This window comes from Orcinus orca, chromosome 7 (genome assembly GCF_937001465.1).
Source record: "Orcinus orca chromosome 7, mOrcOrc1.1, whole genome shotgun sequence".
NCBI lineage: Eukaryota > Metazoa > Chordata > Mammalia > Artiodactyla > Delphinidae > Orcinus > Orcinus orca.
In genome coordinates this window covers 29,850,180-29,873,923 of record NC_064565.1, presented here as the reverse complement: position 1 = coordinate 29,873,923, position 23,744 = coordinate 29,850,180, and the positions used below count along the sequence as shown (strand labels likewise).

General features: G+C 34.6%; 1 protein-coding gene across 8 annotated transcripts in view; it reads right to left on the bottom strand.

Moving 5' to 3' along the window:
* Nucleotides 1-23,744, bottom strand: part of SPOPL (speckle type BTB/POZ protein like) — a 78,250-nt gene that overhangs the window by 21,775 nt on the left and 32,731 nt on the right. For 3 of the 8 annotated variants that reach the window (XR_007478258.1, XM_033414340.2, XM_033414342.2), the window contains 10 exons: nucleotides 15,413-15,549; nucleotides 15,107-15,228; nucleotides 14,564-14,715; nucleotides 12,536-12,663; nucleotides 10,737-10,832; nucleotides 7,189-7,366; nucleotides 7,053-7,108; nucleotides 5,558-5,680; nucleotides 2,152-2,294; nucleotides 2,009-2,062 (listed from right to left, as the gene is read on the bottom strand). Coding sequence is in view for 7 of the 8 variants with exons in the window: in XM_033414340.2 (XP_033270231.1) it covers nucleotides 2,009-2,062; nucleotides 2,152-2,294; nucleotides 5,558-5,680; nucleotides 7,053-7,108; nucleotides 7,189-7,366; nucleotides 10,737-10,832; nucleotides 12,536-12,663; nucleotides 14,564-14,715; nucleotides 15,107-15,228; nucleotides 15,413-15,490 (1,130 nt within the window). In the remaining variant the exon portion in view is untranslated. The other 5 variants (XM_049711974.1, XM_033414341.2, XM_049711975.1 and 2 more) reach the window with 5 other exon arrangements.

Here is a 23,744-nt window from a genome sequence, read left to right as displayed (position 1 = left end):
CTAAGTAAGCACAGTGCCCTGGGAATTTACTGGATAATAAACATAAATATCTATCAAACGATTGATCAACTATTGCTTCATGCGTCTATACTTTGATTCAAGCTATGCTGTCTGCAATGCTTATTTCCTTCCTAGTTTGCTAATTCCTATTCCTGTTTTAAGACAAGCCTCAATCATCTTCATCCCTAAACCTCCAGCCTTAGTCAAATGCCCTGCATATAACCTTCTTTAACACATTACTTACCATATTATAATAAAATGATATATTCATGGATGTGTTCCTGTAATTAGATCAATTTCTCAAGGACAGGATTTTTCCCCATAATTGTTTTTATATGCAGGACCCCAGCATGGTGCTTGAGACACAATAGATGCTACACAAATGTTTGCTTCACTAAATAGCAGCTAATAACAATTTAAAAAAAAATTTGCCTAACATCCAATTACCAGTGTGTCGTCATGTTTATAATTTCAACTCGTTTAGAATCACACAGATACTTCTTAATTTACCTGACATTTTCATTTATTTAATTCAACAAATAGCTATTGAAGGTCTCTATGTACAATACAGCTTCTACACGGGATATAAAATAAGCTTATATTTTTTGACATTGAAAAAGCTATACAAGGCAAAATATTTTCTTAACAGAATAAAACTAGAGCTTGAAAGTGGCAAAGTACAAAGAATCACAAAACAGTCATTTGATTTTTTTCTAGGATCACATACCATGATAATGTATTATCACACACTGACCAATATATAGAATAATCAATATCTTAAAAGTAGCCACTAATTTTTACTTTCATAAAACAGAATTCACAAACTGTTAAGAATTCAGTTAACCAACTTCAAATTCTATCAAAACAGACGAAAGCAAGGGGCGATAAATCAAACATTCATTTTCTTGTCTCTAATGCAATTTATCAAAAGTTGTATCAACTTTTGATAAATTGCAAAAATGTAGTTTAAGGGTTTACAGGCAAAAACTAACCAAAAGCATATGCAAATTCTTCAACCTCCTGACTCCTGATACTGAATAATTGCAAAGAGTAAAAATGTTACTCTAAAAATGAGTGAAGGGCTTCCCTGGTGGCACAGTGGTTAAGAATCCGCCTGCCAATGCAGGAGACACGGGTTCGAGCCCTTGTCCGGGAAGATCCCACATGCCGCGGAGCAACTAAGCCTGTGTGCCACAACTACTGAGCCTGCGCTCTAGAGACCACGAGCCACAACTACTGAAGCCTGCGCACCTAGAGCCCGGGCTCCTCAACAAGAGAGGCCACCGCAATGAGAAGCCCGCGCACCGCAACAAAGAGTAGCTCCCGCTCGCTGCAACTTGAGAAAGCCCGCGCACAGCAATAGCAACAAAGACCCAACTCAGCCATAAATAAATAAATAAAATGAGAGAAGAAGAAAAAAAAAGGGAATAATATATTCTAATAGTTACATCATATTCCGAAGATCCAGGCTTAGAAAGATGTCACAACTACCCTGCTCATTATAATCTACCAGGGAAAGGAAAGATCAAATTGCTACTATTTCTGGAATGGTAGGCAGTTAGCCTAATATAACATGTGATGCAAGTTATCTGGCTACCTTAAGAAGCAGTGGGTTAGCATTCAAATGTCAAGAGTTTCTAGGCAAATATGGAGGGTACATTTCCTCATAGGATAAAATAAATATTTCCCACATTTTTAGAAATGCTTTCTGAAGGGACAAGGGCAGGATCTCCAGCCACTGAAATACCTGGACTCAGCTATATACTACATGAACATACGTGCTTAAGACATTAGAGCGTCCATCCCAATTCACATTAGAAGCTGATCTACAACAGAACATAGCCTCAAGAATCCACTAAGTAGTCAAATTATTATTTTTTAAACTGGCAGTTTGCTTCATATAACTAATATCTGGATTCATACTTATTGGAGATGAACAAAAGGCTATGCAAACACTTAATTTCATGTATGCAGATCAACTATAAGTCAGAAACTGATGTCATCTTACTTGCTGTTCCAGTTTTTCCCATCTTTACACCCAAGCTGTCGAAGTACACTGCACCTGCATTGAAGATTTAAACACACTTAAGAAAAAGGTCGGTGAAGAATTGTTGAAGGTGTCATGTCCACTGAAATACAAGCATAGCTTACCTATTAATAAAGTCTATGGCTTGTGCTTTCAACTGTTCCGCACTGTGCAAATCTGCAAGGACAAGGGTATCAGCAACATTTTCTACTGAGAGGTTACTACACAAAGCTTCTTCACACATGACCTTCAGCCGTTCCAGTGCATACTATCCAAAAGGAAAACATAACATTAAACATTTACTCAAACTAGCAAGTTTTTAAATACACGATATTTGTAACTTAGAAAATGAAGTTTAAGCCCATTACACATTGAACTGAGGGTACTTTAAAAGTCTTTAAATTACTTTAAATATAAAGAAAGTATGAATTAATGCATTCAAGAGAAAGACTAATTTTTCTTAAGAAATTTCTATTTGCATAAGTGCAAGATACAGGATATTTTTTAAATAAGGTTTTATTCTTTAAAAACCCCTTATTACTCAATACTCTTAATGAGTATATTTCTCTTTTCTACTATTTTAAACACCAGTCAGTACACTGCATGTTGTCACTACTTAATTCTGAAAAATAAATTATAAGGCTAAACAAATCATATTCATAACCATTAAAAACTTAGTGTATGTTATCAGAACATCCTTGGCAATTTATTGAGGTAAAATTGACATAAAATAAATAGCACATATTTAAAGTATATACTTTGATAAGTTTATACAGCCATATAACCATCATTAAATCAAGAGAGTGGACATATTCATTACTCCCCAAAGTTTCCTTCTATCTCTCTGTAACCCTTCTTCCTCACCCCACCCCAGGCAATACCTCTGATGTGTTTTCTACTGCTACAGTCTGCATTTTCTGAAGTCTTCTATAAATGGAATCATACAATTTGCATTTGTTTTTGTCTGGCTTCCACGCATTATAATTATTTTGAGATTCACGCATGCTGTTGTCTATGTATCAATAGTTCTATGCTTTTTATTGATCAATAGTATTCCACTGATCTACTGACAAACATTTGGGTGTTTCCAGTTTTTAGCCATTACAAATAAAGCTGCTATAAACATTCATATACAAGTCACTGTATGGGCATATGCTTTCTCTTCTCTTGAGCAGAAACCTATAAGTAAACTCGCTGAATAATATGGTATGTGTAAAACTTTAAAAAAATTGCCACATGGTCTTTCAAAGTGGTTGTATCATTTTACATTCCCATTAGCAGTATATGAGAGTCCTAATTTTTCCATATCCTTGACCATACTTCGTATGGTCTTTGTAATTTTAGTTATTATAATATAGTTACAGAAGTATCTCACAGTGGTTTTAATTTACACTACCCTAATGTGGTTGAGCATCTTTTGATATACTTGAATGACACTATTTTAGGAAGTGTCTGTTCAAATATTTTTATTTTTAGAAATAACTTTGTTTACTTATAATTGAGTTTTGAGAGGTCTTTATACAGTCTGAATACAAAAGTCCTTAATCATTTATATTCTGGACAAAAGTTGTTCATCATCAAAACAAAAAACAGGGGCTTCCCTGGTGGTGCAGTGGTTGAGAATCTGCCTGCCAATGCAGGGGACACGGGTTCGAGCCCTGGTCTGGGAAGGTCTCACATGCCGTGAAGCAACTAGGCCCGTGAGCCACACTACTGAGCCTGCGTGTTTGGAGCTTGTGCTCCGCAACAAGAGAGGCCGCAACAGTGAGAGGCCCGCGCACCGCGATGAAGAGTGGCCCCCGCTCACCGCAACTAGAGAAAGCCCTTGCATAGAAACGAAGACCCAACACAGCCAAAAATAAATAAATAAATAAATATACAATTTGCTAAAAAATAAAACAAAACAAAAAACAGAAACAAACCCCAAAGTTGTTCATCAGATATATGCTTTGCAAATATGTTCTCCCAGTCTGCGGCTAGTCTTTATTTTCCTATGTCTTTTGAAGAAAAGAAGTTTTAAATTTCATTGAAGTCCAATTTATCATTTTTCCTTTTACGTATTATGTTTTTGGTGTCATAGCTAAGAAGTCTTTGCCTAATGTAAGATCATGAAGACTTTCTCCTATGTTTTCTTTTAGAAGTTTAAGATTTTTAGGATTATAATCTATTTTGCGTTACTTTTTGTATATGATGTGAAGTTCGCATACAAAGTTTTTTCAAATGAGTTCAACCACAGTTCATCTGTTTGGACATAGGCTATCCAACTCCTATAGCACCATTTATTGAAAAGACTATCCTTTCTCCACTAAACTATCTTTGCACTTTTATAAAAAATTAAGTAGTCATACATGTGAGTCTATTTCTGTACTCTATATTCTGCTTCAATGAGTTATTTGTCTCTCTTGTCACCAATACAATGCTGTCCTAAATACTGAACCTTTATGAGTCTTCCACTTTGATCTTCTTTTTCAAAGTTATCTGACTATTCTAGGTCCTTGCACTTGCATATAAAATTTTTAAATCAGCATGTCAATTTTTCCCCTGCAAAAAGCATGCTAGGATTTTGATAGTGACATGTTGGTTTTACTAATCAAAGGAGAATTGACATTTTAACAATGTTAAGATTTCTAGTCCATGAACAAGTTTTTTCTCTCTATTTATTGAGGTCTACCTTAATTTCTATTAGCAGTATAATTTTCAGCATACAGGTCTTGAACATATTTTGTCAGATTTATGTCTACGTATTTCAAATTTTTGACTCTATTATAATGGCATTTTTACATTTAAATCTTTATTGAGATAGTAATATACACTTGGCCCAGTTTCTCCCAATGGTACCATTTTTCAAAATGAGTATAATTATCACTATATATACATATACATACACACATACACACACACACTTACATACACACACAGACAGAAGTGGCATGGACATTAATACTTTTGGAGAAAGCTCCCAAAGTGCTTTAGTGCTTTGAGGATTGAGAACTACTGGCTTTGAGATTTCCTGAAATTTTTGTAGTTTCCCTACCTTCAGGAAATCACCATTATAAAAGAACATTATAAAATTAACATTTTTTTTCTCTATACTCTTATATTAGAAAAGAAATCTATGAATACAAGATTAAGTTAGAAAAAAATACCCAATATTTTTTTCCTTTTTTTAGACAAAGGTCATGCACTGTATCTTAACACTAAGAATATCTCAAAATTGCAATAGACTATATATGCTATTGTGTGTGTGTTCTCATAAAACAGGGTAATGATACACTCAAAACTATTGAGTCTACAGTTACTCTGCCATTTCTGTAAATTGGCTCAAGATACTTTTATGTCTTATTGATTTAAAAAAATTTCATTTCTATATTATCCCACTGTGTGTTATTTCATAATACTCTCAAGAGCCATCCACAAACGGTATACATTGGTTCAATATTTCAAGTTATTGGGGGTTCTCATTTGATGATAGTTTTCTAGATACATCAAGCTTGAGGACATTTTTCAGCTCTTTAAGACCGAATTACTTACTTTGTCTGCAGCTGCCAACAAGTTGTCAGCCATTTTGTCAAGATTTGGCGCTTTCCCTGTGTAAATGAATCTCATCATTTCTTTAAAAACCTCAGGGTCTACATCATTTATTTCCACTCGATTCTGGTATTGAAAACAACAACAAAAAAGTTATATTTCAAGAACACACACATACACAAATGAACCAAAGCAAAACTGACAGCAACTTAAAAGCCCCAAAGTGTATTTTAAAATTGAGGTAAGTAAATCTTCAGTAGGCTAAGTAAGTAGGCAAAGTGAAGCAGGCAGGTCTAAGAGAAGTACACCAAGTCAAGCACTACCATGGAGGAACATAAACCCCAACTTCTCAGTTAAAAAGAGTTCAAACAGAAATAAAAAAACCTGTAAGGCCAAACTAAATACATCTGAATTCAGTTTCTGACCTCTATCTTAGAAGAAGATGGTTATTAACTTTTTTTGTTGTTGAAAAGAATTAGGTGGTAATACAATGCCTAAGACTCAATAACCACTGGTTCTAGTCCCAGCTTTAAGCAAAGGTAAGGTCAGGTATTTGAGAACATACCAGAGCCCACTACCTCAGAAGTCTCCTACAAAAACGGCATGTAATATTATCTACGGGCACCTCACCTCTTTACTTGAGACATACTCAAGTCCAAAGAGGACCAGTTGCTTTTTTGCTCCTGTATCTTTGTATTTGGTCTCTCTCCTGAGATCAATGAAGCTAAATAGTTAACACTAAACAATACCAAACTTTTCTGACCCTTTGATGACAATAACATTTGACATCATTGATCAGAAGACTGATCATACTACCTGCCCAGACCAATAATCAAAGGAAAGAAAGAAGCTACTTCGTTGCAGCTTCTAGTTCTGCAGGGAGAATAAAGCTGAGACATATAAATAAACTCAGGAGTTGCCTAGTTGGAGCAATAAGGCTCATGTGTAATGCAACCCGCAAAAATCAACCTCTGGTCTTTAATCTGACTACATTTCAAGATGACAGGTGAAAGAGAAATATCTGAGAAAACCAAATAGGTAGTATCTTGATTACAATTCATGCATACTAATAATGACATAATTTATGTCCTTTATTAAATCTAATAAATATCCTCTTATTATAGTGGTAAAAAGAATGTAGGAATTGTCTTTGTTCTAGAAAACAAGTTCCAAAATCAACTCAAAGTCTAGAAAGAAGGAATATACATCTTAACTGGAGAACTCTCAAATAGTTATGGACAAGTACAGTCCTTTTGGACAGCTATCCTTTTGGATAACAACTACCCACTTATTTTGCTACCAGAAGGGTGCTGAAATAGCTGTTACGTGGAATATTCATCCACAGTAAGCTACATCTATTTTTCTATGATAGAACATATTTCCCCCCATCCTTCTATTTCTTTCTAAAATCATAATAAGAAAATGCACCTTTACTTTTAAAATATACATTCCACTATTCTACATTTGTACAAATATTAGCCCTTTAAACCATGTTTACCTTTTTGCTTTCTTCCATTTCATGTTCAAACATTGCATTAAAAACTGGGGATCGAGCTGTAACAAGATTAAGCATCATTATTTAATGTACAAATTTATGAAAGAAAGGTACTATATTACCCAAAAGTAGAAAGTACCTGCAAGTACAGATTTATGAGCTTTAAATTCTTGTCCTCTCACGAAAAAACTGCAATCTGTAAATCTTGTGTTTTCCCAGAGATTACCTAAATCATCTGCTAGTCGACATTCAGGCACCTTTAAAGTATTTGTATTAGTATGTCCTGATATATTTACTGAATCTTGGACCACACTCACCTAATAAAAAAGGGACAGCAAGAAAAAACACTTTTATAAATTAATAACAATAATAAGCTACTAAGTCTAAACTTAAACTTCTTATCATTAAAATCATGTAGAAAATTCAATGTACTCCTGATCAAAAATAGTAATACTTGGGAACTGAATTTAAGGACACAACTTAAAGGAGAGAAATAATATAGAAAACAATTGAAACGAACTAGATCATTTTAAAGTGACATTTTATGTAAATAAATGGCTTAATGATTCCTTGGAATGCTCGGCTATTAATCACAAAAAGTATTTCTCAACAAGAAAAAGGTCATAATATGATTCCAAATTCAAACAAGGAGAAGGTATTTTTGTGAGGAGTAAGAAATTTCTTTAATTTTTATTTCCTCACACTAAAGACCTATCAACATTTAAAGTTTATTATACATTCAATAAACACAGCATCACTCTTATGACTTTTTAGAGTATTTTAAAATGTTTTTTAAAACTACAGACTACAATATGCAATTTGGGAAGTATTTTAAGTGTTGTCCCTATATGTTTCAACTCTAAACAAATTGATTTAAATATCTAGTAATATTGATTTAAATTTTAAAGTATGAGAATTCTCACAAAACCAATGTAGTTATTAATGTTCATGGAAATCTTTTATTTAAAAAAATCAACAGTAAGAACAATATAAATATAATTTAATTCGATTTGCAGACCTTTTATTTACCTGTAAAATAATCAATAAATAAAACTTGGTATGACTGCAACACTGCTTTTATATGGAGTCCAATATATATGGATTAAATTATCTCTCAGATGACTACATACTGAATGAAGTCTTAAAACACTACTGACTAAGATTGGCACACTAATTTTTTAGGAAAAGGAATATACTATTACTAGGAATTTCATATTACATTTAATAAATTGAAGAAAATACTACCTCAACTAGTAAATCAAATGTGTCAGGAGTAAATGAACCACCTTTCACAAAAAGTGCTATATTAGTTATCTACTATTTCAAGTTACTAAGTTTTATGGTTGTTTGTTATGCAGCGATAGATGACTGTTCATTTAAAAACATATTTCATAAGGCTTTTGTTAATTAAAAGTAAGTATAAGTAAGGACAAATACAGTAAACTATGTAGAAATTGTACATTGGAAATGGATAAATTGGACCAAACTACTAACATGCTAAGAAAGTGTAATGGTCCAATATAAAATGTTTGAAGAATATTAAATCTCATTAGTCCTCACTCATCCAGATGTAATAACATCTATCTCATATGAATGAATAGACGGCTTCTAAAGAAAACTTTATTTTCTGAGGATATTTTTATTAACCATTTTGTTTGTCCACTTTTATTAACCTTTTGGAATCACACATTATAGAAATCATCTAATCCAATCACCTCATTTTTAAAAAAAAATTTGAAAAAGTGAGATCCAGAGAAGGTAACTAAAGCGTCCTAAATCCACTGCTAGTCAGTATCAGAGGAAGACTAGACCTACATCCCTTTTTATAGCATTCTTTGTACTAGACAGTATTTCTTTGGATTTTTAAAGAAATTAGTAGTACGTTAATGCAATTATGGTTCTGAAGGGATTTATCACAACAATCTTCTGAGATGTTCTTCTAAATATAGGAGCCAAGACATTGTGCACATAAATAAGTTCATGAATAAAGATTCTTCTATTAAGTTTTTAATTATTCAAATTGTTTCTAAAATTTTACAAACTACAAAACAGAAAAAAAAAGCTTCACTAATCCTTACCTTATTGCTCTGTTACACCATACATTATAACTTAAGGATACATAAATCAAAAATGTTGGTATTAATATTCAGGGTTTAGTTAGGATCACAAAGAGTGTTTGCTTGTTCATATCAGCACTGCTCTTGAAATTTCTAGAGAGCAGAAACTGGATTAAACTGAACAGTTCTATTACTTGCATAAAGTATGCAGTGGAGTCATGAAAATGTGACCATATTATTTAAATTTAGGAAAAGATTTCTTAAATTCTACTTATTATCTAATTATCTTAATTCAAAACAATATATTAATGTAAAAATTTTACAAAAATCAGGTGATAGAAGGAAAAAAGGATCAAAAAATAAAGCTATTATTATCGGGCATAGATACTGATGATGATATATTTGTACTTTGTATATATAATCACAATTCAGAAGAATTTATATTATTGGCATACACATCTACATACTATTATCACAGCAACCACAAATTTTAAGTAAGACATAATTAACATTTCATATTCTGAAGAGTATTCAAGGGACTATTTATAGAGCAGAAATTAATGATCTAATTAAAACTGATATGCAATGAATTCTGATGATTATTTTCTTTGATACCTATAATTAAGAAATTGGTAAAATTTTCATTTTTTTCTAGTACATATTCAAATATAGGTAATGAACATTCTTACTGAATGGAAGCTAGAGTAAAAAATTCAGAAGAAAGGCTGAGATTCTTTCCTGAGGTTAAACTGTTGTTCTTTCAAAATAAAACAGCAAATGCACAATACTCAAAACTGACAACGTAAAACCTCAAACTCATTTGACAGCTCCTTTTCAAATTTGCTTTTGGATCAACTCTGAGAATATAATTTAGACTAAAGATGAACATGTGCAGGCTCTAATCAGCTGTGACTTCCCTGGAAATCTGGGACTACTGGTTCCTATTTTTAAAACTCTCAATTCTCTAAACTAATTCTGAAGGCTAGCTAGGAATATCCAAAGGTGCATAGTACTACAAATTTTGCCACTCTAATCAACCACCTAACCATCCCCTACACTGGCTCCAAAGTGATAAACTTTTAGTAGTCCAATTTCATATCATCTTCTAGAATACTGGGTCTTAGACTTTCTGGCTTTCATAGACAGGTATCCTTTTTCAGAATGCAGATGATAGAAATCAGGTTGTCAGTTTTCCATTTTGTCATTTTTAGAGAATAAAACCCAACTTCCATCCACTATCAAAAGTATTTTAAAATAGAAAGGTTAACTTAGCAACAGAAAAATAGGAGGGGAAAAAAAGTCCTTCTAAATGAATTAATTTAATTTTATGAACAATTCATTACATATATTCTACCTGTATATACAGTCTTCTGTATACCGTAGAATAGCATGGGTCTTTGGACCATAAGATTATTTAAAATCTGCTGGTTTCCAAAAGATAAAGCAATTTAACCAATTTTCTATTTTTCCTACTTATTCCTCAATTCCTGTTTTCTGCATCACTTTGGGAGAGAAGGGGCATAATTGTTTACACTGCCAGAAATTTCTACCTCTGGCTATTTGACTCATAGTATGGAACTTGCAAGATTATTTACATCTTGCACCAAAGAGTAGCACCAGACTGCCTTACCTGTCTACAGCACCACTTGCAGGGGAGGGGAGGAGGCAGTTCTTTAGGTAGCCCAGTGCAATGCTTCCTCCTCTTCTGCAAGCAGTGCTGGAGGTGCTGTAGAAGGAAGGGCATCAGTGAGAGGTACGGAATAAAGAGGGAAAGGGCACAAGGAATGTTTGTTCAAAGCACTTTTTGCCCACCTATGTTAAATAAAGTGCCCAGGGTATAAAGGTCTACATCAGTAAAGGTATGTATTACAGTATCCAAAACTGAATTTGATCAATGTCAACTTAAAATACATGTCATGGTGGGTTCGATTTTTAGGAGGTCACTAGCTCGTATAATTTAGCATGTGAATAAAAAGTATACTTCAAAAACTTGTATCAGAAAAAGATCTTAATTTCAGCCTTCATTCTGAACTTTTTGGTTGTCTAGGTTCCAATAAAATATACTTAGGGAAATATACTTAGTAAACAATATTTCAATTCTAAAAAAAGAAATATATTCTTAAAATGTTTATTCACAAAAAGACTTTTAGCTGCAGTAGTTTTTTTTCTTAACTGGATTACACAACCTTTAAGATCCTTTAAATTCTAAGATTATGTGATTAAAAAAAATTAACATGCTGAAATTTAAGATAACTGCTAAAATTATGAAAAGATTCTACGTTAAGAATGCTTAAATAAATAAAAAAAAGAATGCTTAAATAACATAACCTACAATTATTTAAAATACTACTTAGAGCATTTTATCTATTGGCAACAAATGCTTTAGTATGTATTTTTATCAAATTATTTAATGATAAACTCTGCTCAAGACACTTGCGGTATGTGCTTTACCAACCAAATAATTGTATTCATAACAAATGCATCATACAGTTCATTTAACTTGTCTAAGTGAAAATAAGATGCACTATATTTGCACTATGTAGTCTCTGGGGCCATATTTCAATTATTTTTCTGACACAGTATAATATATAATTAGTTTGTAAATCTTGCCAAGAAATTTTACACATTTTCTATAAAAAGAGTAAAGCTACCTTAGTAGCAGTTAAGGAAGTTATTGTGCTTCCAAGACACTCATCTGTCTACAATAACCTACTGAAATATATTTAATGCTGAGGTTACCTGATCATCTCAACAATTCATATAGATAAAGCTACGTAATAACAATGACAGAACCAAGTTCAAGTCTCAAATTAAGACAAATCGTAAGTGTAAATTATTAGAAGGGGCAATGCTGGTAAGTTTCAAAAGATGACATTTCATGCATATATCTTATAAGTCTGTCAACAGACATAGGTATATCTTAAAAATTTTGAGATGCTTTTGCTTATAATGCTAACATCTATTTGAATAAATGAATCTAACTGCTTGAATGAACAAAAAGCTTCCCAGCCTTTTTTCAGGCACTTTTACTTCCGTTCAAGTATGGATTCAAACTGATAAACTAGTAATAATGTTTAATATCATCAATCTGAATATGACAGAAAATACTGACCATCTATTTAGAATTATTCAGAATGAAGAAGATATTCAGAAATCTTGATAGGAAGCTATACACATCCATAGTCTTCCTATGAGGAAGAAGTATTTAGTATGTGGTAGTATAACTGTATATACAATTTATAGCTTAAAGACATGAATTTTTTCAGACTGGGCTACTATATTGATTTCTAAGAAAATCCAGTCAGCTTTTACATGGTTAAATATTTACATATAAAATATTACCAATTACACCAGTTACTTAGTGTATATTTTTGCTTCATCACTAAATATAGCCAAACAGCGAGTTCCTTGAGTAAAAAATGTACCCACCTCACAAAATAATGTAAGCTTGTCATCTGGTAAAAGACCATTAGCTTCATCAAGCAAAAAATCCCTTCGAATGAATTTTTTAAAACCCCAGTCTTTCCCTTGTACAAATCGATATGCTCTTTGGCTTTCTGGTGGAAAACAGAATAAAAGTTTAAATAAACAAGTATCCAAGAAACATTCTGTTAATGATAACACAGTTAAATGAATGTGAAAAATAGGACTGGGCCAATACATCCATCATAAAAATTACAGATATGTGTGTTCATAGGTAAAATGTCAAAACAGTTACATTAGGTAGAACCAGATCATTTCACAGCCTACCAAAATTTCTGGCCATTATCAATGAGCTCACTTTCAGATTCCTAGATATCTAAGTAGAAGAAAAGCCAGATCAAATGTCAAGGAGAAGGAAGAGATCTTTTAAACAATCTAAGCCCTTTAACAATGAAGTAGGATTAAAATACATTGGCATAGGCATACTATTCATCATCTAATATCAGAACCAACTTAGAAACATACCTCTCATTTCTTGTTTCTCCCTTTAAAAATGGATGCTCTATATCACCAGGGCATCCTGTAAGCTTTCCTGGGATAACCATCCCACTGATTTAAGTTGCATTAACTAGAGAAAAATCCATTAACTGGTAAAAAAGCTAAATAAAGTCCCCTATTATTTCTAGGTCTTCAGACATAGTCCCATTACCTCTAAAAACAATTTTCATAAAAGTCCAGAAGACGGTCTTAGTATGATTAGTAAAAGATTTAATAAATGTCTGAAGTAAATGTTTCAAATGCCTAACATACTGATTAACAGCTGTATACTATGAAATAAACAAGGTCCTTTACAGAAAGTATTCATTATCTGTTATACAAGCTGAAGGTAGAAAACCAGTAATAAATTTAACTGAGATACTCCATGTTAAGGACTGAATGTTTGTATCCCCTCAAAAGTTTCATGTTGAAACCCTATCCCCAAAGTGATGGTATTAAGAGGCCAGTGAGTGGGATTAGATGAGGTCAGGAGTGTAGATACCCTCATGAATGTAAGGATTAGTGCTTCCTAGCCCTTTCCATCATGTGAAGACACAGTGAAACACTGGCAGTCTATAAGTACAACAGTCGGACTAGAATCTGACTATGCTGGCACCCTGATCTTGGATTCAAAGTCTCCCGATTTGTGAGAAATAAATGTCTGTTGTTTATAGGCCACCCAGTCTATGTTACTTTGTTATAGCAGCCTGAACTAAGACACTCGCCTGTCTTAAATGTCACACAATGTGAAAACACATGTGAAACTATGTATTACCTTAGCAACAAAATATATTATTAAAGTGTGTATTTGGAGGGTTTTTTGTAGTGAGGTTAGTACTTGATTTTTGTTATTCACTTCCAGAAATCACTTCAAATTTAATGCAGCAGTTCATATTTTCCTACTATGCACACTGTACATTTCCTACAATGATCTTCTGTTATGAAGTGCCAGGCTACATGGTTTCAGCTGGCTATAATTCAGAAGCTTGAACTGAATTTAACAGGTCCTGAGACTAAAAAAAACTGATTTCCTTTCAGTCAGTGTTCAGCCCACTGCTCAAAAAAATTCTAGTGACAAAATATCAGGACATTCAAACTCCTTTCACATTGTTCTTCAGATTTTATTATCTGGCAAAAATGGCAAGGAAGAAAAAGAAATGTTTCCTGAACACCTATTACATATGCCAGGCATTGAACCAGGCATCTTGCCCTGACAGTAGCTGTTTTTACAAGTGAAAAGTGAATGTCATTTTAGGGCATAAAAAATTTAAATTTTAATATGATTTAAAACTAATTTTACATGTCTTAGGAAGTCTAAGACTTAGTAAAACAACTGTAACTGTACACTGGTATTTAACAGCCAAAATGAAATGTTTTGGGTTAAGCAGATTTTAGGTTTTAGGGAAAAAAAATCCTAAGTTTTTCTAAGTAAAAGTGCGGAAGTCACAGTACATAGTTACACAGAGACTTCTTCAAGTCAGTTTGGAAATCACTTACCCATTGCTTTTGTTTCTTCCCTTTTAGCGTTCAGAAGGGAAAATTTGAATTTTGCTCGAACTTCACTTTTTGGACAGCTGACTAAAAGCAAATATAAGGACAAGTAGTCTTTACTTTCATCATCTAATCCCTTTGGATTTACCCTCAGGCACCTAAAATAAAACAATAGGCTCACAAGGAGGAAAATAATACTTTAAACATTCAAGAGAGAGGATACTGAAATCATTTGTTAAATCTTTTTTTTTTTAAGAGAACTGGTTTTAATTTAGAAGTGTCTTCAATTATCCACTTATATATATATATATATTTTTTTTTACAAAGTAAGTTTATCTTATTTCTTTTTTTTTATGTTAAATCTTAATAATAGAACAGCACTCCTGTCAATATCCTCACAGTTCTTTACAATTCTCTATACTATTAGGAACTTATTATAAATCTAATATAAAATTAGACAAATATCCATTCAGAAACAGTAACAACAAAATTTTAAAGTAGCCGATGATCATATCAAAAACAAATACCCAAAACAAACAAACATCTTACCATTTCATTTTGTCACTGGGGCTCGATGAGAATGTTGAACTTTTTAACACTTCACCCATTTCCTCTCGACAAAAACTGAAGTTATTAATGGTCCACATGTAGGAAAATTTTACAACTTTAACCTAAAACATTCAGAAAAGCACTTTTCAATGATGACTTTTACACTCTTGACCTGTCACATGTTAAACATTCTTTGACCCACTCTTCTAACACTTCTAGTAACAATGCCAAAGTGCTTCACAATATTCTCAAACTACTACACAACTTGTAAGTGACATAAAGGAAGGCATTTTTAACAGCATGTACCTGTGTGTAACACCAGCTTTCTGCTATAGGACCAGTAGACATATCTCCAGAGAGAGGTGGGGTGGGTTCCCGAGACATTGCCACTTTATTGTAGTCTTCTAAGATTTATGCAATATCCCACACAGTTGAGTGCTTTACTACAAAGAAAAGAAGTTTAATTTACTAATCAAAAAGTTTAACTAACTGAATCAAGAGGAAAGAAGTATTTAAACAGTCATAAAACAATTACTTTCTCAAATTACATTATGAGGAAACATAAGGATTTCATTTAAATTAATGAAAATTAATTTTTTAGAAATAAAACCATAAAACTTTATGCCATATAATGCTTGAAATCTGAATGAAGTTAATACTTACAGATTTTATTATACAAAGGCATGCTTTCCAAAACTGTCACAAATCAAAAAATAACATATAGCTTAATAGTAAGATCAAAAACATAAAATCACAAAGTAACGTGGAAACTTGTAACAATTAATATTTGATTCACCTTCCTTCACCTTTCCGTTGACATATTTATGAAAATCAAAAGGGCTACGAAGTTAGAACAGCCCTGGAAACTACAAATATTACTCGTCTTTCAGACCCCCAAGTTCTGACCAACTAAAAACACAGAGTGAGACATAACAGGCAATGCTGAAGAATTATATTCCACAGAAATCTACCTCTATCTCAGACACACAGGTTCTCAGATAAGACTTTGTCCCTATCAGAGTGTTCCCTACCAGATAATATGTACCGTCTCATAAAATTTCCTCCCAATTGGCTGTTCTTGAACTACATCTATTTGGACACATAATTAATCATCATAACCTGGCCAGGACATTAGTGACTAGATGGTGCTTTGCAACTTGGAAAAGTCTATAAAAGAAAAGAGGCAAAATCCAGAAGAGCTATGTAAGTATTGCACTTTGCAGGGGTATAGGCGGCGGTGTTGAGATTACATTCCAGTACAAGGAATCAAGTCTGGAGAACACTGTTTTCATTTAAGAATAATTAATGAGTGAAGAAAAGCACATGAGTCCTATAAAAAGAAACTACTAAGGGAAAAAAAAGGAAGGACTTCATTCAAAATGTAGAAGAAAATATCTGCTCTGTGTCTACAACCAATGAAACAATAGTATGAAATAAGAAAACAAAGACTGAAGAAAGCTACCTGAAAGATACATAAAAACAAAAAGAGGGCTTCCCTGGTGGCGCAGTGGTTGAGAGTCTGCCTGCTGATGCAGGGGACATGGGTTCGTGCCCCGGTCCGGGAAGATCCCACATGCCGCGGAGTGGCTAGGCCTGTGAGCCATGGCCGCTGAGCCTGCGCGTCCAGAGCCTGTGCTCTGCAGCGGGAGAGGCCACAACAGTGAGAGGCCCACGTACCGCAAAAAAAAGCCCAAAAAAAACCAAAACCAAAAATCAAAAAAGATATAAAAGGTATAAAAAAATGCCAAACTACAAATGAAGATGCACATTCAAAATCTGTACTAGAAATAAACAATAAAAATAAGAAACCACCACCAAGATTAAAAAAAAATCACAAGTATCATGTTTGATTAAAGGAACAAAAATCAGGATGGCCCCATTTTTCTCCTCATTGTTAAATACATATAGAAAACAGGATTAATTACTACAGAGGTCTAAGGGGAAAAGGGCTGTAGCACAAAGATTCTGCACTATATCATGTTTCTACTCCTTTATGATTGGATTGTTTGAGTAATTCCCTCTTTCAATAATGGCATCTATACTAATATACTCACCCAAATGTATTTATGTAGGTTCCTCACATACAAGAGTTCCTGTCACATCATGTACTTGCAGCATGACACAACTAGGCAATCAGCAAAGTAGCCAGGCAAGAAAGTCAGGATGATAACATTGGGAACACTCTATGAGGAGCACTTAAAAGTCACAATCAGCATTAAAGGAGAGGTGAAGAAAAGTGGATGTCCCTTACTTAAGTAAGCTAGAGGAGATAAATGGTTGAAGGAAGGAAGAGTGCCTCAAAGAAAAGTGAATACACAATTTAACAGCATTGTACACTGTCACTTTAACAAGAATTATTCACTTCTACATAAAAATGAGGTACTGCTTGTAAGTACCTCCAGCTGTTATCTTCAGTTACTTTTATAAACCACAAATGGTTATTTACATTTGAAAACAGAACAGCAAACAGGTAGTCACAACAGGGAGATCCAGAGCACCATCAAAGACGTTGGTTCCCCCTCCATATTTAACAGCTTTACTGAGGTATAATTTACATATCATGAAATTCACTCATTTTAAATGTACAGATCAATGATTTTTAGTGAATTTATACAGTTGTCCACTCATCAATACAGTATTAGAGTACTTCCAGCATCCCAAAAGGTCCTTCCCACCCCCAAATTTAGGGAACCACTCATGCTTTCCATAGTTACACCTTATCTAGAAATTCCATGTAAACAGAATTGTACAATATGTAGTTTTATGTGTGGCTTCTGCTCTTTCCCCTGAATATGTATTACAGTTTCCTGTTTCTTTGCATATCTCATAATATTTGGCTGAAAGCTGGACCTGTTAGTCAATACACTGTAGCAACTCTGGATTCTCATTTGTTTTTCTATGGGTGGTTGTTTTCTTTTTAGTAACCTGCTAGGACTTAACTGCAGTATCCATCTCCACCATATTGTATAGCTGCTGATATCTGTTTGGCTTTTTATTCTTAACTTTTTTTGCCCGGTTAGCAAAGCTGCAGGCTGTCCCCTTTCTTTCAAACCAAGTTTGCTACTTTTAGCTGACAAAGCCAAGTTCCTCCCACTCCCTCCTTGGCCCCAAATCAAGCCCTGAATCAAGTCCACCTGATCTGGCAGCAAAGCTGCTGGTCTTCCTGGCTAGCCCCAGACTAGTAAAACTACCACTGTTTTCTACTGGGTTGAAGGTGGAAATAGGAGCAGAAACACGAGTTGGATATTTCTCTTAAGCAAATTCACAATTAATAAATGTACCGAAAGGGCAACGATTATCAACTTACCCATTAGGAATATGTGAAAGAGCCTGTCCTAGTCAATACTTTTGCCACTGATTCTGAAGCAAGCTAATAAAATAAGCCACAATAACCAACCTTGAAAACAACAAACCAAGAAAAGTATTTGCAATGCATATAGCACACAAAAGGGTAATTTCCCTAATATATAAAGAATTCCTAAAAATCAGAAAGAAAAAGTAAAGAATACAAATAATTCATAGAAAAAGAACTTTACTCATAATAAGAGTAGTATAAATTAAAACTAAGTTAAGAAGCCATTTTTTAACCCAGGACACTAGTGATAATCCAAAAAAAGTGGTGAGAGTTTAAGGATAGGCATTCTCATACATTTCTTGTGGGAATGTATATAAATTGTAAAGTTGTTTTAATAACCTCCCTCATTTTTTTTTGCGGTACGCGGGCCTCTCACTGTTGTGGCCTCTCCCATTGCGGAGCACAGGCTCCGGACGCGCAGGCTCAGCGGCCATGGCTCACGGGCCCAGCCGCTCCGCGGCATGTGGGATCTTCCCGGACCAGGGCACGAACCCGCGTCCCCTGCATCGGCAGGCGGACTCTCAACCACTGCGCCACCAGGGAAGCCCCTTCCTCATTTTTTTTATGGTGAAATTTCTGGCAAAAGGGAAAGGAAATGATGCTAATAAATAAACTACTATTTTACAAGTATAAAAATGCTGATGCTTCTCATGGACATCAAATAACACTAATTATATGGTTTCCGTCAACTAAGAATGATTTCAAAAAGATTCAGAAAAAGTTAGTGAGATGAAGAAGCAATTTGCAGGAGAATAGCTAAAAAGGGGGAGAGTGGAGTTTAACCTCCTTTATAATCAGTTATAAAAGAATCCATGGGGCTTCCGTGGTGGCGCCGTAGTTGAAAGTCCGCCTGCCGATGCAGGGGACGTGGGTTCGTGTCCCGGTCCGGGAAGATCCCACATGCCACGGAGCGGCTGGGCCCGTGAGCCATGGCCGCTGAGCCTGCGTGACTGGAGCCTGTGCTCTGCAACGGGAGAGGCCACAGCAGTGAGAGGCGCGCGTACTGAAAAAAAAAAAAAAAAAAAGAATCCATACCATTTTTCACCTATAGTATTTATTTTCAAAGATTATTTTAAACTGTCAATTCCTATAGCCAGGAAAACTGCAGAGAAGCAGATATTAATTTACTGGCAAATCTTTTCTGTAGGACAATCTTACAATTAGTATCAAAAGAAATTTTTTTCTCAGATTCATCCTAGAAATTCATCTTGGGACAAATATCACAACTGTGGGAAAAGATAACTAAGTATAAGCGTAGTATGTTTTTGTGATATATTTATATACACAGAACTATGCAACCATTAAGAATGTACTTAATTTTCTTAATGACAGGTAAAGTATTCAACATATGTTTCAAGTAAAACATTAAACAGAGTATGCCTTAAAGGACCTCACTTTAAATAGCACATACAGGCATAGCTCAAGATACTGAGGGTTCGGTTCCAGACAACCACAGTAAAGCGACTATCACAAAGTGAGTCACATGAAATTTTTGGTTTCCCAATGCATATAAAAGTTATGTTGACACCATGCTGTAGTCTATTAAATGTTCAATAGCATTACGCCTAAAAAATGTACAGACCTTAATTAAAAGATACTTTATTGCTTAAAAATGTAACCATCACCTGAGCTTACAGAGAATCATAATCTTTTTGCAATAGTAACATCAAATATCACTGATCAGATCACCATAACAAATGAAAAAGTTGGAAATATTTTAAGAATTACCAAAATGTGACACAGAGACATGACATTAGTAAATGCTGTTGAAAAAATGGCACTAATAGACTTGTTTGATGCAGGGTTGCCATAAACCCTCAATTTGTAAAAAGTGCAGCATCTGTGAAGCGCAAAAAGTGAAGCACAATAAAACGAAGTATGCTTGTAGAGTTATTACAAGTATGGGTGCATAAAGAAAAACAGACTGGCACATAGACACACTGAGTTGAACTTTGGCACTGATAATGCTGCTAAGATATATATCTAAGTATTAACAGAGGCTACCTCTGGGTGGTGAGATTTTTGCTTATTTTCATTTGTTTATATTTTCTAAGTATGTTATTATGTTTTAATTAACAGAGATACAAGTCATTATTTTTAAAAGAAGTAGAAAATCAGTTATTTGCATGCTTACATTAGCCCACAGAAAATGTGTTTGTGTGTGTGTGTGTGTGTGTGTGTGTGTGTGTGTGTGTGTGACAGAGAGAGAGAGACTTTTCAAGTAGTAGACATTGAGAGACATTAGGTCAAAGAAGATGGTAAGTCAAAGAAAACTTTAATCATAATCTTTAATACTTAACTTTCTATAAGAAGATGCTAATTTAATACTAATAAAATAAATAAAACGTAAGTTTAAAGAATCTAAAGTAAAAAACAAAAGTTCTTTAATGCCTCTACAAGAGTTTTTACCTTGCTCAAGTGTAACTCACAACATAATCCATATATATATATATATATATATATATATATATATATATATATATATATAAAAGAACCAAGTAAAAGGTTACAAAGATTTTTGTCTTTTTTCCAACTACTTCAAATGATGTAGTTATGTAATGGGGGTATGAAGAATACTGGTGAGCAGACTGCATTTGTGCATACTTACAAGACATTATGTACCTTGTTTATTCCTCCACAACTCTATGAGTTGGATGTTAATAACCCCACCTTAACCATGAGAAAATGACTAGACAAGTTAGAAAGCTTACTTTAGACTTTATTAACCAGAAAGTGGGTGAACACAAATTTGCCTGGCTCCAAAGTCTACACTCTTTCCATAGAATAATGCTGCTGCTCCTGATATAATAGAGCTGAAACAGCCCTTAACCTGTCTGGTCCAACTCTTACTTTACAGTTGAGGACCAAGATGAGAGAAATGGACTAGACTAGAAAAATAAACTGCCCACGTTTACATTGCTGGATAAATATCAAAAGAAGGACAAAGACAAAGATCTCCTAATGTCCATTTCAGTGTTATTGCCAGTATTCTATTTTCTTTTTCTTCTCTTCAAACGTTTAAAAAAAAAAAAAAAAAAGATAGTAGACCATCAGCTACATTCAAGACCTTCAGGACTTCCTATTCTTGTTCTTGCAGAAAGAGCCCAACTAATATAAAATCTAGAGAATAACTGTAGACAATCTACACAAATTAACAAATAAAGGTTTCATCCATATTCTAAATATGTTTCTTTTAAAAATTTTAAGTGTGATGTTTTATAGCTTTATTTTAAAAAGCAAGACTTATTAGAATAAACACATATGTAATTTTCTACTTAAAAAAAAAAATGTTTGAGTGCCAGACTTAACGTTCTATTATAGCAGTCCCCAAGCTTTTTGGCACCAGAGACTGCTTTCATGGAAGACAGTTTTCCCACGGACAGGGGTGGGGGGTGGTGACATGGCCCAGGCGTTAATGTGAGCGATGGGGAGCGGCAGATGATGCTTTGCTCGCTTGCCTGCTGCTCACCTCCTGCTGTGTGGCCCAGTTCCTAACAGGCCATGGACCGGTACTGGTCCACGGCCCGGGGGGTTGAGGACCCCTGTTCTATTAGGCATACGTAACAGACACACACTCAGCTACATAAATTCACCATAAAGAATGTCAAATATCCAGAATATATATAAAGAACCGTATGTCAAACAACCATCTTCCTACCACCAAACCTCTTCTTCCTACCAGAAGTTATCTGTATCTTAAAGTTCTAGCATAGCAAAGAATTTCTTCACATTCTTGTGTATCTGTGAATCCCTAAACTATATAGATAGAAATTTACAGATGTAGTAAAGTATATGCATATAGACCTCACTGAAAATGGCAAAGTGGGGTGTGCTTTGTGCAGGCTGGTAACCTTCCTGAAGGATCAGCTTAAGGGCTTGCCTTTGTCTCACCTGTCTTGGAGCTTCTGCAGGGTAGAAGCAGCATTCTGGGTGGCAGCATTTGTCAAAACCATTTAAAAGCAAATGTATTACTGTACCTGTCTGGAACAGGGGTAAGTGTTGGGGCAATCATCAGCCAGATAGGAAAGCCTGAGGAGAAAGAAACTAAGAAAGATACTTGGGAGAAAAGGGCTTTTAAAAGCTCTTACACATACAGGGGAAGTTAGAAGGTCATGTGCATAACTGAGTCCAAACATATCCTTGGAAAAAATGTGAGACAACCCTAAGCTATCAACTCTGGCTGACCTTTAGGTGTCACACAAGCAGAAAGTGAAGACTAAGGCAGAGCTGTAAATGGTGAAGCTTTGAAGGAGTGCTCAAAAGAAAAAGCCAATTTCTACAAAACTAGAAAAGTATGTTTTTGGCTCTGTGTATTTATGGAAATCAAAAATAAGTTGAAAGTAAAAAGATGAAAAAAGATATTCCATGTGAAGAACCAAAAGAGAGCTGGGTAGCTATCGTAATAAGACAAATGGACTTTAGTCAAAAGTTATCACAGGAGACAAAGTAGTACAGTACATATTGATAAAAAGGTGAACCATGATGAAGACATAACAACTATAAACATATATGCAAACATAGCTCCAAACTATATCAAGAAAGAACTAATGAAATTGGAAACAGTCAATTGCTCAATAATAGTTGGAAATATCAATACGTGACTTTCAATAATACATAGAACACCCAGGAAGATGATCAATAAAGAAACTGAGGACTTGAACAACATCATAAAACAACTAAACCTAACATTCACATGTCGACAACAGAATACAAATACACATTCTTTTCAAGTGCACATGGAATATTCTCCACTTAGACTGTATGCTATGCCACAAAACAAGTCTCTGACAAATTTTAAAATACTGAAAAAGTATCTTCTCTGATTGCGCTCCCTCTTCCCCCTTGGGGCTCAGGTATCCATCTTACTGGGAAGAGCAGGATGTCAACACTTCCCATTCTATTGCTGAAGCTAAGTTCCCAAGTGAATGTGGCCAAGAGATGGCGGGGGTTGGGGGGCGGGGGGGGGAATGTAGGATCTACCTTGGGTGTGGTGCTGTTGTAGCACTGACTGCTACTGTTGCAGCCTGTAAGGTGGGAGTCCCATACTGGGAGGACCAAGCCAGGAAGACCCGAGGGTGCCATTCCCCTCCTCTACCCCTATTCCACCAAGTGCTTAGCTCCTAGAGCAGAGATATCACTGGGAGAGAAATACATCACTGTACTCACTCCAGACTCCAGAGACCTGACCTGGAGATACTGCCTGTGGGGCAAGGAGGCCATAAAACTGATAGCTTCAAATCTTTTCCTAGAGAAATAGCAATTCATTTGCAAGGGAATGAGCAA